Raw genomic sequence first — 13699 nt, 5'->3', positions numbered from 1 at the left:
GGGCCCCACAAGAGTCAGGGGCCCACTGGGTTTTTTCCCGGTGCCCCGACGGCCCAGTCCGACCCTGCTTGATGGCATTAAAAAAATGGAGACAAAATTTACCACGGGGCAAATTTACTTAAGGTCGAATATCGAGGGTTAATTAACCCTCGATATTCGACGGCCGAATTGAAATCCTTCGAATATCGAAGTCGAAGGATTTAGTGCAATTCGTTCGATCGTTCAAACGAAAAATCGATTCGAAGGATTTTAATCCATCGATCAAACGATTTTTCTTCGACCTAAAAAAGATAGCAAAGCCTATGGGGACCTTCCCCATAGGCTAACATTGACTTCGGTAGCTTTTAGGTGGCGAACTAGGGGGTCAAAGTTTTTTTTTTAAAGAGACAGTACTTCGACTATCGGATGGTCGAATAGTTGAACAATTTTTAGTTCGAAACGTTCGAGTCGAAGTCGTAGTCGAAGGTCGAAGTAGCCCATTCGATGGTCGAAGTAGCCAAAAAAAACATTCGAAATTCGAAGTTTTTTTTCCTCTATTCCTTCACTCGAGCTAAGTAAATGGGCCCCCACATGTCGGCAGACTTCGGCATGTAAAAAACAGTGCCATTTAATGCATTTTTTTCTTAGTGTGACATCCGCTGGAAATTATTAACAAAGATCTGAAGCAGTGGAATTAAATCTGGTGTTTGCGCAGCATAAAATAAAACACATCTTGAGAAATGCGCTGTTTATCTTACAAGGCTTTTTACACTTTTTTCAGCAAATTTCATTTTACACAGCATAATAAGTGGTCCCTAGATGTTTCTCACCTTTACAGCTGCAGAAGCCAGTGACAGTTTTCCATGTGTGTTGTCAATTGGCAGGTATAAATCAGCCGGCCTTGATTTTTTTGGTTTGCATATAAAATATAATTGCTATCTATGGGAGCCTATCTGCATTTGGAATATGAGCCTTTATTCATGGAACATTCACTTTATAAACAATCAGTTTCAGGAGAATACATTATGTAAATGACATAACACTGTACATAAATAGTTTGACAAGGAGATGTAAAAATCTGATAGATGGCATAGATGTATATTAGAAATTCAATACTGGATGTACAGTACTTGCTCTGTAAAGAACATCATTAAATTTTTTATATATAAATGTTCAGTCCAAAAGAAGTACATACCAAACACAATCTAACAAAAAAAAAAACCAACCATTAAACAGAAGCACAAAAATAGTTTGATGTTTATTACTTTAGGGGCCCATTTATAAAACCTAAAATTTTTCTGGTCAAGTTTTTAAAGGGGAAAAACTAAAATCTTTAGAAGAAAGATTTATTATTCTCTTAATCTGCTTAAAATCTGAATCCGAAAATGCCTCAGCTAAAATGTGTCGAAATCATGTAGAAGTCAAATTCGATAAAGGGCGAATTTTCGACAGCGACCGATTCGCCATACTCCGCCCCGCTTCGCCAGGCGCAAATTCATTGCCACTACGCTAATTCATTCATATGCAAAGTTGCGTCTCAGCAGCCGAATGCTGGTGAATTTTCGTTAGCGTTACTTCGGCTAGGCAAGCATTTCATAGTGAGTGTTCGCTAGCACTCTTGCGCTTAGGTTAATTTGCTTAGGGTGGGTACATAAAAGTTGTATGGATGTCTTTAATAGTAATGTTGGTGCAAATGATTGAAGTGGCCACTTTTACAAACACGTCCAATGAGCCATAATAAAGATAGAGGAGATCCTCTAATGCCCTAGACATGAGCCCACCCATAAACAAATGTGTCCTGCCCCCCAAATTGGTTTTAAAGAATTCCTCACATAAATCTTTAATAGTTTGGACTTTTGAAGGCAATCCCTCTTTAAAAAAAGAAAAGTCGCCAGTGTTTTTTTACAACTTTAATACAATTCCGGCAGACAGGATATGATGTCACTGACATAAGCTTGAGGAAGATGTAGCTTATTTTTATCAGTTCGCCTGGTCTGAGGTGGCAAAGTAAACAGAGTCACGACGGCCTGGCGATAGGGTGCCAATAACCGCTAGCAACGGTCTTGTTCACTAGCGAAATTGTTCTCTATGCCGGTTAGTGAATTGGCAATGTCCCTGTGGATGAGATCTCTAGTGAATTGTCGCTAGAGACAGCCACTTCTTCCTTTAGTGAATGTGCCCCAATGACGGATGGTCTGTTTAACAATTGGAAAATGTTTTAAACTTTCAGGATTCTCAATTGTTTTGGGCTGTTTGACACTGGTTTTCATTCGATAATCTGATAAATTTGAGTTGTCGCTGTGACAATTTGATAAAGTCAAGCTTTTGGAGCATCAATTCGAAAAAGTTGCAGTATTCGAATTGACGCACTGATTATTTAGAGAACTGTTAATAATATATTTAGGGGAATCAGGTTTGGGAGTTTGGTCAAAATTTTTTTTTTTAATTATAGTAAAAAAAAGTCTAGTTTTAGCAAACACTCATGTTAGTTTTCGCGAAAAGGTTTTGTGTCCTCTTGAGGATGGAACTTTGTGAAATTTACTTTACATTATGAAAAGAAGGCATGCTTGTTCATACTTGTTTGTCTACATGGACAAATACCTACCCCCATATGTGGGCCACTTCTCCCATTGTCTATCATTGGTAAAAAGGTCAGTTAAAGTATCTCCCACTACCATGAGACATACTCAGCTGGACCTAAAGTTTCAGGTTCTGGAGGGTATACCCATGCTATCAAGGGGTGGCAAAAGGGTTTTCCATAAAACAATGTGAAGTGCGGTGGATCCAATAATTCCAGTCTTTGGTCAAAAGGTCTAAATATAGGGATTATAATTATTTGTGAAATGCTTGAATAGTTTCTCAGATATATGGTCCATACATGTTATGTACAGTGGGTGCATGGGTTGCGCTTTACGATCTGACTAAATCCCCATTACAATATGATTATAATGAGACCAAATGTGGGAGGAGTAAGTTGTGGATAGAGTAATATCAAGCATATGCACATCATAATACCATGTAGAGTGGCGATACTCCTCTTTACCAAAACAATTAGCATGCGTTTGCCAAGGGAGACTCCACCACAGGGTTAATGGCCTTTGGTTGAAATGTTTGTCACATATATTTATTAAGAGCATCTGCGTTCTTTCAAAGCCTGGTCCTGGTCTTTCTGTATACATCTACAACAGAAAGGAACACACCTAAATAACAGCAGTATGTCTGGGTACATGTGATACAATATAGTGGATAAAGTACCCCCTCTTGTAAAATATAAGGATATTATAAGTTACCGAGGAGTTTCATGACCATATAAAAGCACGAGGCCGAAGGCCGAGTGTTTTTATACAGGTCATGGAACTCCGAGGTAACTTCTAATATCCTCATATTTTACAACTGGGGGTACTTTATTTATTATAATACACAAGTTTCAGTGAGTCATGTGACAGAAATGACATCAGAACTCACCGTTTATAACTGATGACATCACTACTCACCGTTTATAAGGATATAATTTACAAGATATTCATGGCTTTTGTGTATTATATATAAATAAACACAACGCTCATCAGCTCTCACTATCTGGATTTTATCAAACAGAAATAGTCATCCGCTCACTTCATGTTGGTTTAATAAAAGCCCGTTGGTGAAGGCTGATAACTGCAGTGCCATGTAAATTTAATTTCTAGATAGATGTCGGTAGATAGATGATAGATTTTTTTTCTTTACTAAATCAATTTCTAATTAATCTACATGGATCAATTTCTACACCTCTGCCTTAGTTCTTCGTGCAGTTATAGGAACTGGCAGAATGAACAAGACACAAGGGACCAAAAACAGAAAATAACATTCAAAAAGTTAGAAAAAGACAATGAAGATGCTGCCTCTACCAATAAATGAAATCCGTATATTTAAATTACATTTAGCTTCAGATGTTTTCTGATCAATGCCTGTTCGTATAAAATAACAATGGCACAGGATAATATAAAGAAGATACAATGTACTTGACAGAGGTTTTCTTTCCCAAGTAACAATATGTTGTCATTTTGAACCTGTGTTTAAGTCAGAGATGCAGGTTGATCTGTTTACCTTCTTTAAATAAGGAATTAAAAACATAGAAAATAGTTTCTCAGATACAGTATATGGTCCATACATATATTATTTATGTTATGTACAGTCGGTACATCAGCGATTGGCTGATCGCCATTTCATTATTTTCAATGTCCTGTCCAGATGTCCTAATTTGGAAATCCGAACAGGAATGTTCCAAGTGGACAGCCCTTCCAAATACTGGATATGATATTTGTTAAGTGAAAAAAAACAAGAAAAACCTTTAATGTAAACCACGATGCGTATGTGCACTTTACTTCCCCAACGTCACTGATTTTTTTGCCCATGTGTACACTTTTTGCCCATGCTGCAAATTGTTAGAAATCATCAGAGATTGTCCGAAATCGGGGGAGTGCATCAGAGTGACAGGAGACCGGGGGACAGAGCCGAAAATCTGGTAACTCACAATAAAATAGGGGTAGTTGAAAATTCTAAGCAACTTTTCAATTGGCTTTCATTTCTTCTTTTTTTTATACTTTTTGTATATTATTTTCCTTCTTCTTCTGACTTTTTCCTGCTACTTTTTATTACTCATCTTTCTCTTCAGGCCCTCTCCTATTCATATTCATATTTCCCTCTCCTATATTCAAATGAATGCATGGTTGCTTGTGTAATATGGACCCTAGCAACCAGATTGCTGAAATGACAGACTGGAGAGCTGGTGAATAAAAAGCTAAATAACTCAAAAACCACAAAAAATGAAAACCAGCTGCAAATTAGTTCAGAATTTCACTCTCTACTTCATACTAAAAGTTAATTTAAAGGTGAATAACCCCTTTATGGGGATAGTGATCATGCAGAATATATTGGCCATGAAAATAGTTTTACCATTCTTCTACTATTTATATAATATATTGGAACTTGCAGAGGCTGTCACTATAATAATAATCTCCCAAAGAGTCCAACTTTTTAATAACTTTTTACCTGGCCAGTAATTTACTTTTAAGACTTTATGCAAATTTTAGGGAGACAGGAAGGCTACTATTTCTTTCCAGAAAAGGTAAAAACCTTTTCCTATTCCTTTCCTATTAGAGTGTCCTTTAAGTAAAAATAGAGTAGAATTGTGGCTTTTAGTATTTAGATATAGCAACAGCACGACTTGTTTTGCCCTTTAAGGGGATGTTTACCTTTTGCAAAGTCCTACAACCGTGTTAGGATGTTGCATTGCTGTAGCAAAAATTGACCCTTGCATTTTAAATCAAATTCCGTATCTTCACTAAAGAGAGCACAGCTTTATGCTCCAGTAAAATGATCCATGTTTGCTGCAGCAATGTATATTGTGCTTCTTTTGCACTGCGGTAGAACTTTGCAAAAGGTGAACATCCCCCTAAATAATCTGATCATTTTCTATGGTTGTTGTACACTGTGAAGAATAGTTTTTCTTCTGGCCAAATCTGCCTGTAAGTGCTATATGGATTTCCCTTTTTGTTTCTTTCTTACAGAAAGAAGATGGATCAGCAGAGAAACTGCTTTTACTGAAACAGGAAAAAGAAAATAATTTATTGATCGCCTAGCGTTAGCTCTTTTGTGTGATCAGTGTAACTGCATGGTGGGAGTAGTCCATTATCCTAGTACTGTACATGCATGACATTTTTTTTGATTGGGATCAATTGTAAAGTCAAATAAGAGTTACACGGCTAAATATATGGCAATGCTATGACAGTACAGGCATGGTGTCAGACCGGTGTTTTTCATATTTATTTACATTGCCACGTGTAACATTCTGCTTTTTCGCCTGCAATGATTCATTGCTTTCTCGCGATGGTCAAATCTCACTGGGGTTAGTTCTGATTTACTAATTTTAATATTATATGACTAATAAAGACTATTAAAGAGCACTATCTTAAAACATTATTTGTGGACAAAAAATAATTTGTATAACTCACATACTAGTATCTCCTCTATGCTTGCTATGAAATATTAATGTAGGTATGGGATCTGTTATCCAGAAAGTACCAAATTACGGAAAGGCTATCTCCCATAGACTCCATTATAATCAAAACTTTTAAAAATAATATCCTTTTTCTCTGTATTAATAAAACAGTACATTGTACTTGATCCAAACTAAGATATAATTAATCCTTATTGGAAACAAAACCAGTCTATTGGGTTTATTTATTGTTTATATGATTTTCTAGTAGACTAACGGAAAGCCCTAGGTCCCAAGCATTCTGGATAACGGACCCCTTACCTGTATACATAAATTTTTCATAAAGCGCTTATATTGCAATATTTGGACTTAAGGTATGATGATCCAAATTACAGAAAGATCCATTATCCGGAAAACCCCTGGTCCCGAGCATTCTGGATATATATACTGTAAAAAGAGAAAAATAGCACAAATACTGGAGTAGAAGCGCTTTATGAACAATTTATGTATGCAGCTATGGGATCTGTTATCCAGAATGCTTGGCTCCTGGGGCTTTCCGTATTAAGGATCTTTCTATATTTTCTATAATTTGGATCTCCATATCTTTAGTCTACTAGAAAATCTTGTAAACATGAGAAAAACCCAATAGTCTGGCCCTGCTTCCAACAAGGATTAAATATATCTTAGTTTGGATCAAGTAAAAGGTACTGTTTTATTATTACTATAGAGACAAAGGAAATCATTTTTTAAAAATCTGGATTATTTTGATACAAAGGAGTCTATGACAGATGGCTTTCTGTAATTCAGAGCTTTCTGGATAATGGGTTTGTGGATAACAGATACCATACCTGTGCAGAGGGTAAAGTGTTTGAAATCCCAGCTCCCATTTATCCATGCTGTGCAATCTCACTGAACACTCCAGATAATGGTAAAATTAAAATATCTTTTATATAAATTGCAGGCTGCAGGGATTATGGGAAATATAACACAATAGATAATGAGAACTAATCCATCGCTGAGAAATAACAAGAATGACTTCCTGATCTTTCTTCTAATTACAAAATTCCATTAAAACAAAATATATATATATATATATACAGTATATATATTCACCATGACATCTAGTGTGTTCCACAATAGGGTTCAGCTCAGACAGTAGAACAGGGGTTAGCAACCTTTACTATCAAAAGAGCCATTTTGCCCCTCTCCCACTAAAGAAAAATAGTCTGGAGCTGCAAAACATAACACAGCTTATAAACTTTTTTAACCTTTTTTTAATTTTAACTGTTACAACAACGGAATACAACAAACAGAAGTGAATTGTCTATATGTAGACCTACTTTGAAATAAATCAAACACTGAATAGCCGTATTAAATGCTAGTGTTCTCATCTGTGACTTCTGTTTCTGAAGCTCCATGCTGATCGTCTCTCTCTTGTCTTGAGTGTGTGACTGCGGGAAGGACCATGATGAATCACCTTGCTGCGGCTCGGTCTTGCCTGTCACTCCTGGGACGTCTATACAGCCCTCGCACCTGCTGGCGGCTTCCTGAGTGTGCGGTAAGATAACCGTTAGCTTACCGCGGTCGCACACTCAAGAAGCCACCAGCAGGTGCGAGGGCTGTAAATACCACCTGACAGGCAAATCCGCAAGACTGAGCCGCAGCAAGCAGGATGAAGAGCCGCATGCGGCTCTAGAGCCGCAGGTTCCCTACCCCTGCAGTAGAAGATCCAGGTTTGATTAAAGGCATCCATGAGAAGAAGTGGAGAGGTGGAACTCTTGTAGGACTAGCAAATAGCTACATGTAGGAAAGGTCATTCACTTCTATGAAGAGAAAACACAGCTCTGTGCTCTTCATCTGAAGGCAATGATATCAACAGACCACCAACCATGGGCAAAGGTAAGAATAAGCAGGCTGGCGATCTCTAGCTTTGATCCAATGACCACTGGCTTTAGTTCTTGTGACAATTTCTACAAAAACTCTTGTGATCTTGGACATGTCACTCAGTTGCCAGAAGCTGAGGCACCAAATTAGGTTGTACGATTAAAGGCATGATTCACTTTTGAGTTAAGTTTTAGCATGTCATAGAATGCCTAATTCGAAACAACTTTTCAATTGACCTTTTTTTCTTCTTCTGACTCTTTCCAGCTTCCAGTGGGGTTCACTGACCCCATCTAAAAACAAATGCTCTGTAAGGCTACAAATGTATTGTTATTGCTTTTTTTTTTTTTTTAATAATCTTTCTATTCCTGGCCTTCTCCTATTCATATTCCAGTCTCTTATTCTTAATTATTGCATGGTTACTATGGTAGTTTGGATCCCAGCAACCAGATTGCTGAAATTACAAACTATAGAGCTGCTGAATAAAAAGCAAAATAACAAAAATCACAAATAATAAAAAATGAAAACCAACTGCAAATTGTCTCACAATATCACTCTCTACAGCATACTAAAATTTAATTAGTTTAGTATAAGGTGGATTCATATAGTTTATGAATAAACAAACTTACAGTGGAGTCAGATGAAAGGAGTCTGTAGGCTACTGCTTTTAGGGGCGATCCTAACCAATTTGCCCCCCGTGGCGGCCTTCATTTTTGCCGCCCCCGTCTCCCCACAGCACTCACCTTTAGCACCAGATGGGGGTCGGCTGGGGGGTCCACGTCGCTAGTGCAGAGAGCGCTAAAATCTTTCACCAAGTTTTGCCGTGAAATTGACGCGTATAGACTCCAATGGGTGAAAAAAACAATTCTTATGAGTCAAAAAATTTGTCGCCCATAGCCTTCAATGCAGTTCAGCCGATTTTTGCCGTTTCGCGAATTTTGTCGAATCGAAACATCAGATTCGACCATCACTAGTTATATCTCAGTTGGGATTAACTACCAGGTACTGTTTAATTATTCTATAGAAATCAAATTGGGAGCAGAATCAGTAAATACTATAAAAGCGCATATTGGAGACCTCTAGTGACCAAACAGAGGTAAAATTGCAAATACAAAAACTTTTCTCCAAAATATGCTGATTAGTAAAAAATATATATTTTATTCACATCAATAGTTAAAAAACATTAAGAGTATACCCTCTAACGCCTGACGCGTTTCATGCTTACCCAGCACTTAGTCATAGGCAGAATCCGATACTCTTAATGTTTTTTAACTATTGATGTGAATAAAATATATATTTTTTACTAATCAGCATATTTTGGAGAAAAGTTTTTGTATTTACTGTTTAATTATTGCAGAGAAAAAGGAAACCATTCTTAAAAATTTGGAATATTTAGATTGGGACACAGCCAATCCATAATTTGGAGCTTTCTGAAAAACAGGTTTCTGGATAATGGATCCTATGCTTGTACTACAGACCTCAATATCCCATGCTGCAACTGTAGCTCCAAAATGTGATCCTCCATGCTGCTATGTCAAATCTGATTAGATAACCATGGTAGTGTAATATGTAATATGTAATATGTAGTGTGTAGAGACTTCAGATTTTAATACCTGCATTTTAGGCATGTGCAATGGCATCCAGCTTGCATGTCAAATAAAAGCTCTTGTGTAGTTCAGCTCTAAATATTCCCCTATTTTGGTCGGCTTTTGTCCCTCCTTTTCATTTGTTGTACTAATTATCAAAGCATAAGCAAAGCATAGTTGCACTAGCGTTGGCTAATTTGCATAAGACGAGAAGTTAAATTTTAATGGACGTATATGTTGCAGCAAATACATTACACTACACAAGCCCAGGGAACCTTAATAAAAATAAGTTGTTATATTGCCCTACACATGAGCCCAGTGTATAGTTTATGTGCAATATGTTAGGAAATGAAGGGGGGAAGCCGGGTACCCTAAAAACAATTTACAATCTTTAGCAGCCTATCACCCTGAATACCTGAAAAGACGCCAGCGTTTTTTGGGACTTTTTACATTTTTATTTTAGTAACTCTACTCTATTGCACTTTGCCTGGTCTGAGGTGGTGAAGGCAAGTCTGGCGCAAGAGGTAACGTTCAGTAAAATCTGCATCTTAGTGAATTTGCCCAGTTCCGTCCATTCGCCAGAGCGAAAATTTGCCTGGCATTAGAGTGTGAAGTAGTTCTGGAGATTCCTGGAGCATGGAAGCACTTTGAACGTTGCCTAGTGCTGGTGATTGTTTGACCAATACAGTGAGTACTACCTCTGGGGTGTTGTGCATGCCACAACTGAATAGTAAGGGTATAAATGCATTTTAAGTAACTGTTAAGTGATTGTTGTTTGTTCCATCATATCCGCACCTACCAAAGAGATTGTGAAGCTATTCCATCAATAAAGAGTTTAATTTGTTTTTTAAGTACCACTGGCTCTCAAGTTATTTGTGAGCTCAAGTTCTGTGTGTGAAATCAGTGTGGTTAACCTTCCTCCAACAGTACAACAAGGGCCCACCTGAGAGGAAAGAGTCCATGATGTAAAACATGCTCTGCCTTGAGTTGCTACTGCCTGAAGTCACCTGTACAGGTACTGTCAGGCTTACCGGTGTGATCCAGGCGGAGAAGGAGCTGGAGCTGAAGATCTTGAACTCACAAGCGCCTCACACAACCACTACCCACCTGGAGTGGAACAGGGAGCAGGGTTGTGGAGAGTAGCCAATGAGACTATCAAACGCGGTACAGAGGATGAGACAAAGCCGTAGTCAAGAAGTCCGAGGTCAGGGCAGGCAGCGAGGTTCGTAACGATAAGACAGGCAGAAGAGTCGAGGCAGGCAGCAGAAATCGTAGTCCAGGTTCAGGCAGGGTCACAACAGGCAATTCAAGAAGTAAGAGATGCTAGGGTTTCAGTAATAAACCTAATAACCAGGCAATGCATGTCAGTCTGGATCTGGTTTAAATGCATATCTTTTGGCGCCAAACTAGCGTCCTCACGCTGACGTCGCGGAACTGACGTCAGCGCGTCCGTCACAGGCGTTTCCGCCTACGTTCCTGCGCCCGCGACCGTCGCCACCGCGTCCGCGACCGTCGCCGGCGTCCGCGTCACGCGCCGGCGCGCATTACCGCGCCCGCGCCTGCGCTGAACGGAACGCATGCGTGTGTTCTTACAGGTACAAGGTTCCAGTAAGAAGGTGTTGTCCAAAACCACATACATACACTACATACACTAAGATCAAACTAGCATTTTGTATTACAGGTATGGGATCCGTTATCCAGAAACCCATTATCCCGAAAGCTCCGAATTATGTAATGGCCATCTCCCACAGGGGCAAATTCATGAACCTCCTAAAATTCGACAGCAACAGCTTCACTCACAGCGCAACACTTAGCCAGGTGTAGATTCGCCAGGACAACGCTAATTCACTAAAATCCGAAGTTGCGTCCAGGGCACCGAAAGCGAAAGTTGCGCTAGCGTTACTGCGCCAAGTGAAGTTGCGCTAGCGTTGGCTAATTTGCATACGGCAGGAAGTTAAAGTTGAATGGACGTATATGTTGCAGCAAATACACTCGACAAACCTTAATAATATAAAATAAAGTTGTTATATTGCCCTATATATGAGCCCAGCATATCGTTTATGTGCCATATGTAAGGAAATGTAGGGGGGAAGCCGGTTACCACAAAAAAAAATTTATCATCCTGAAAAAAGGAAAAGATGCCAGCATTTTTTGGGACTTAATCTCTTATGGCATGAATATTTTTCACAACTGCTCCTGTGATGCTTTGAACTGAATTTTATACTATTTAAAAAATACTATTTAAAAAACACATTGTATTACTAAAAAACACATTGCAAAAGTGTATTAAGTGAAAAGAATAAAAATACAGACTATGTGCCCCAGGGCTTCAATCAGTGCCCCCCCCCCCCCAACTGGTCCTGCATTACCATTTCCCACCTTACCATTCATATTGACCTCTATACCTGTGCCAGCAGCCATTATGTTTCCCCATGTACCTGTGCATTGCCCCCATTTGTACCTGTGCCAATGGCAGTCAATCCCTCAGATTGCCCCAAACACCCCAATCTGTACCTGTGCCATCATAAACCAAAACATCCATCATATTGTTACTCCCAATTTGTACCTATGCCAGTCGCAGCCAAAAAAATCCATCAAAAATGCCCCTAATTTGTATCTGTGCCAGCAGGAGCCAAAAATCCATCATATTGCCCCAAACATCTGTGCACCTGTGCCAGCAGCCACCATATTTTCCATATATACCTGAGCCAGCATCAGCCACAAAATCCACAATATTGCCTCCTAATATGTACTTGTGCCAGCAGAAGCCAATAATCCATCATATCATCTGTTTAACAGTGCAAGTAGCAGCCACGATATTGCCCAGAAATATGTACCTGTGCCAGCAGCTGCCAAGAGGGAGGTGGGGAGTGATTCTGCCTGCAGTACAAATCAGGGGCAAGTGGGGATTGGAACAGGTGGTTTATAATATTGAAAAACTATTAAAGACCAAGCAAAGCAGGATTTAAAAAAAATTCCCCTTAAAAGTGCACCCCCCCCTTGATTGCGCCCTAGGCGGGCGCCTACTCTACATACCCCTAGTTCCGGCCCTGACGTGCCCTATGTCAAGCCAAAAATAGTATACATATATTCACATGGTCATACGCTTTTAAATAGACTCACAGGAAATGACATCACGCTAAGAATCATATGATAGTACATACATGGTCTGACCCACGTTATCATTTATACATATCTATCGCTAATACCATAAAAAAACAAAGGAAACTCAGTATCCCATAATATATCCTTCTCAAAGTAAGGGTGATCATCTCTCCAGCATATAACATTTATTGTAATTCCTTACACCACATTAAAGAAACAGATATAGATCATAGTCCCTATATAATCCTTTAGGATTTAGGGCTTTTAGTTTATGTATCCACCATACCTCACGTAGCTTCAAACACAATGTTATATATATATTCTTGTGACCAACCCCATCCTTCCCTGCTATTATGTTGGTATAAATAGAGATAATGACCTCTGTATAAATAAGTAGAATGGGCAATTTTCCAGCTTTTCTCTTAAGAACTAAAATAATTCTGTACAAATCCAAATAAAGCTACTGGTAACATTGGCCCTTATCTCACAGAGAAATAGGGATGTCGCGGACTGTTCGCCGGCGAACTTGTTCGCGCGAACATCGACTGTTCGCGCTCGCCGAATGTTCGCGAACGTCGCATTTTGGGTTCGCCTTACCTGGCGCTTTTTTTTGCCCTCTCACCCCAGACCAGCAGATACATGGCAGCCAATCAGGAAGCTCTCCCTCCTGGACCACCCCCACACCCCCTGGACCACTCCCCTTCCATATATAAACTGAAGCCCTGCAGCGTTTTTTCATTCTGCCTGTGTGTGCTTGGAAGAGCTAGTGTAGGGAGAGAGCTGTTAGTGATTTCACTGATTTGAGGGACAGTTGATAGTAAGTTTGCTGGCTAGTAATCTACTTGATACTGCTCTGTATTGGAGGGCCAGAAGTCTGCAGGGATTTGAGGGACATTTTAGGTTAGGTAGCTTTGCTGGCTAGTAATCTACCTTCTACTGCAGTGCTCTGTATGTAGCTGCCTGCTGTGGGCACTGATCTCTTCTGATCTCATCTGCTGACTGCTGTAATAACCCAATAGTCCTTGTAAGGACTGCTTTTATTTTCTTTTTTGTTTTTTTACTTTGCTAGTTGCTACTATAAGAGCCCAGTGCTATTAGTCTAGCAGTGTTGGGGAGTGGGACTGGTGTGCTACTGTGCTGCTCCTAGTAGTTCAGCAGCACCAACCCGAGA

At 39.3% G+C, this 13699-nt stretch overlaps 1 protein-coding gene across 3 annotated transcripts in view; it reads left to right on the top strand.

Moving 5' to 3' along the window:
* The window catches only part of syndig1.S (synapse differentiation inducing 1 S homeolog), a 192431-nt gene that overhangs the window by 130376 nt on the left and 48356 nt on the right, over nt 1-13699 (top strand). Inside the window, exon 4 of one of the 3 annotated variants that reach the window (XM_018265132.2) lies at nt 5529-5937. The exons of 1 other annotated variant lie outside the window; for it this stretch is intronic. In XM_018265132.2, coding sequence (XP_018120621.1) covers nt 5529-5600 — 72 coding nt within the window. In that variant the 3' untranslated portion in view covers nt 5601-5937. Of the gene's footprint in view, nt 1-4407; nt 4484-5528; nt 5938-13699 lie in introns of those variants that run through there. One more of the 3 variants, XM_041564364.1, reaches the window with a different exon arrangement.

The sequence above is a fragment of the Xenopus laevis genome, chromosome 5S, assembly GCF_017654675.1.
Source record: "Xenopus laevis strain J_2021 chromosome 5S, Xenopus_laevis_v10.1, whole genome shotgun sequence".
Lineage (NCBI taxonomy): Eukaryota > Metazoa > Chordata > Amphibia > Anura > Pipidae > Xenopus > Xenopus laevis.
This window is presented reverse-complemented; position numbering and strand designations above follow the sequence as displayed.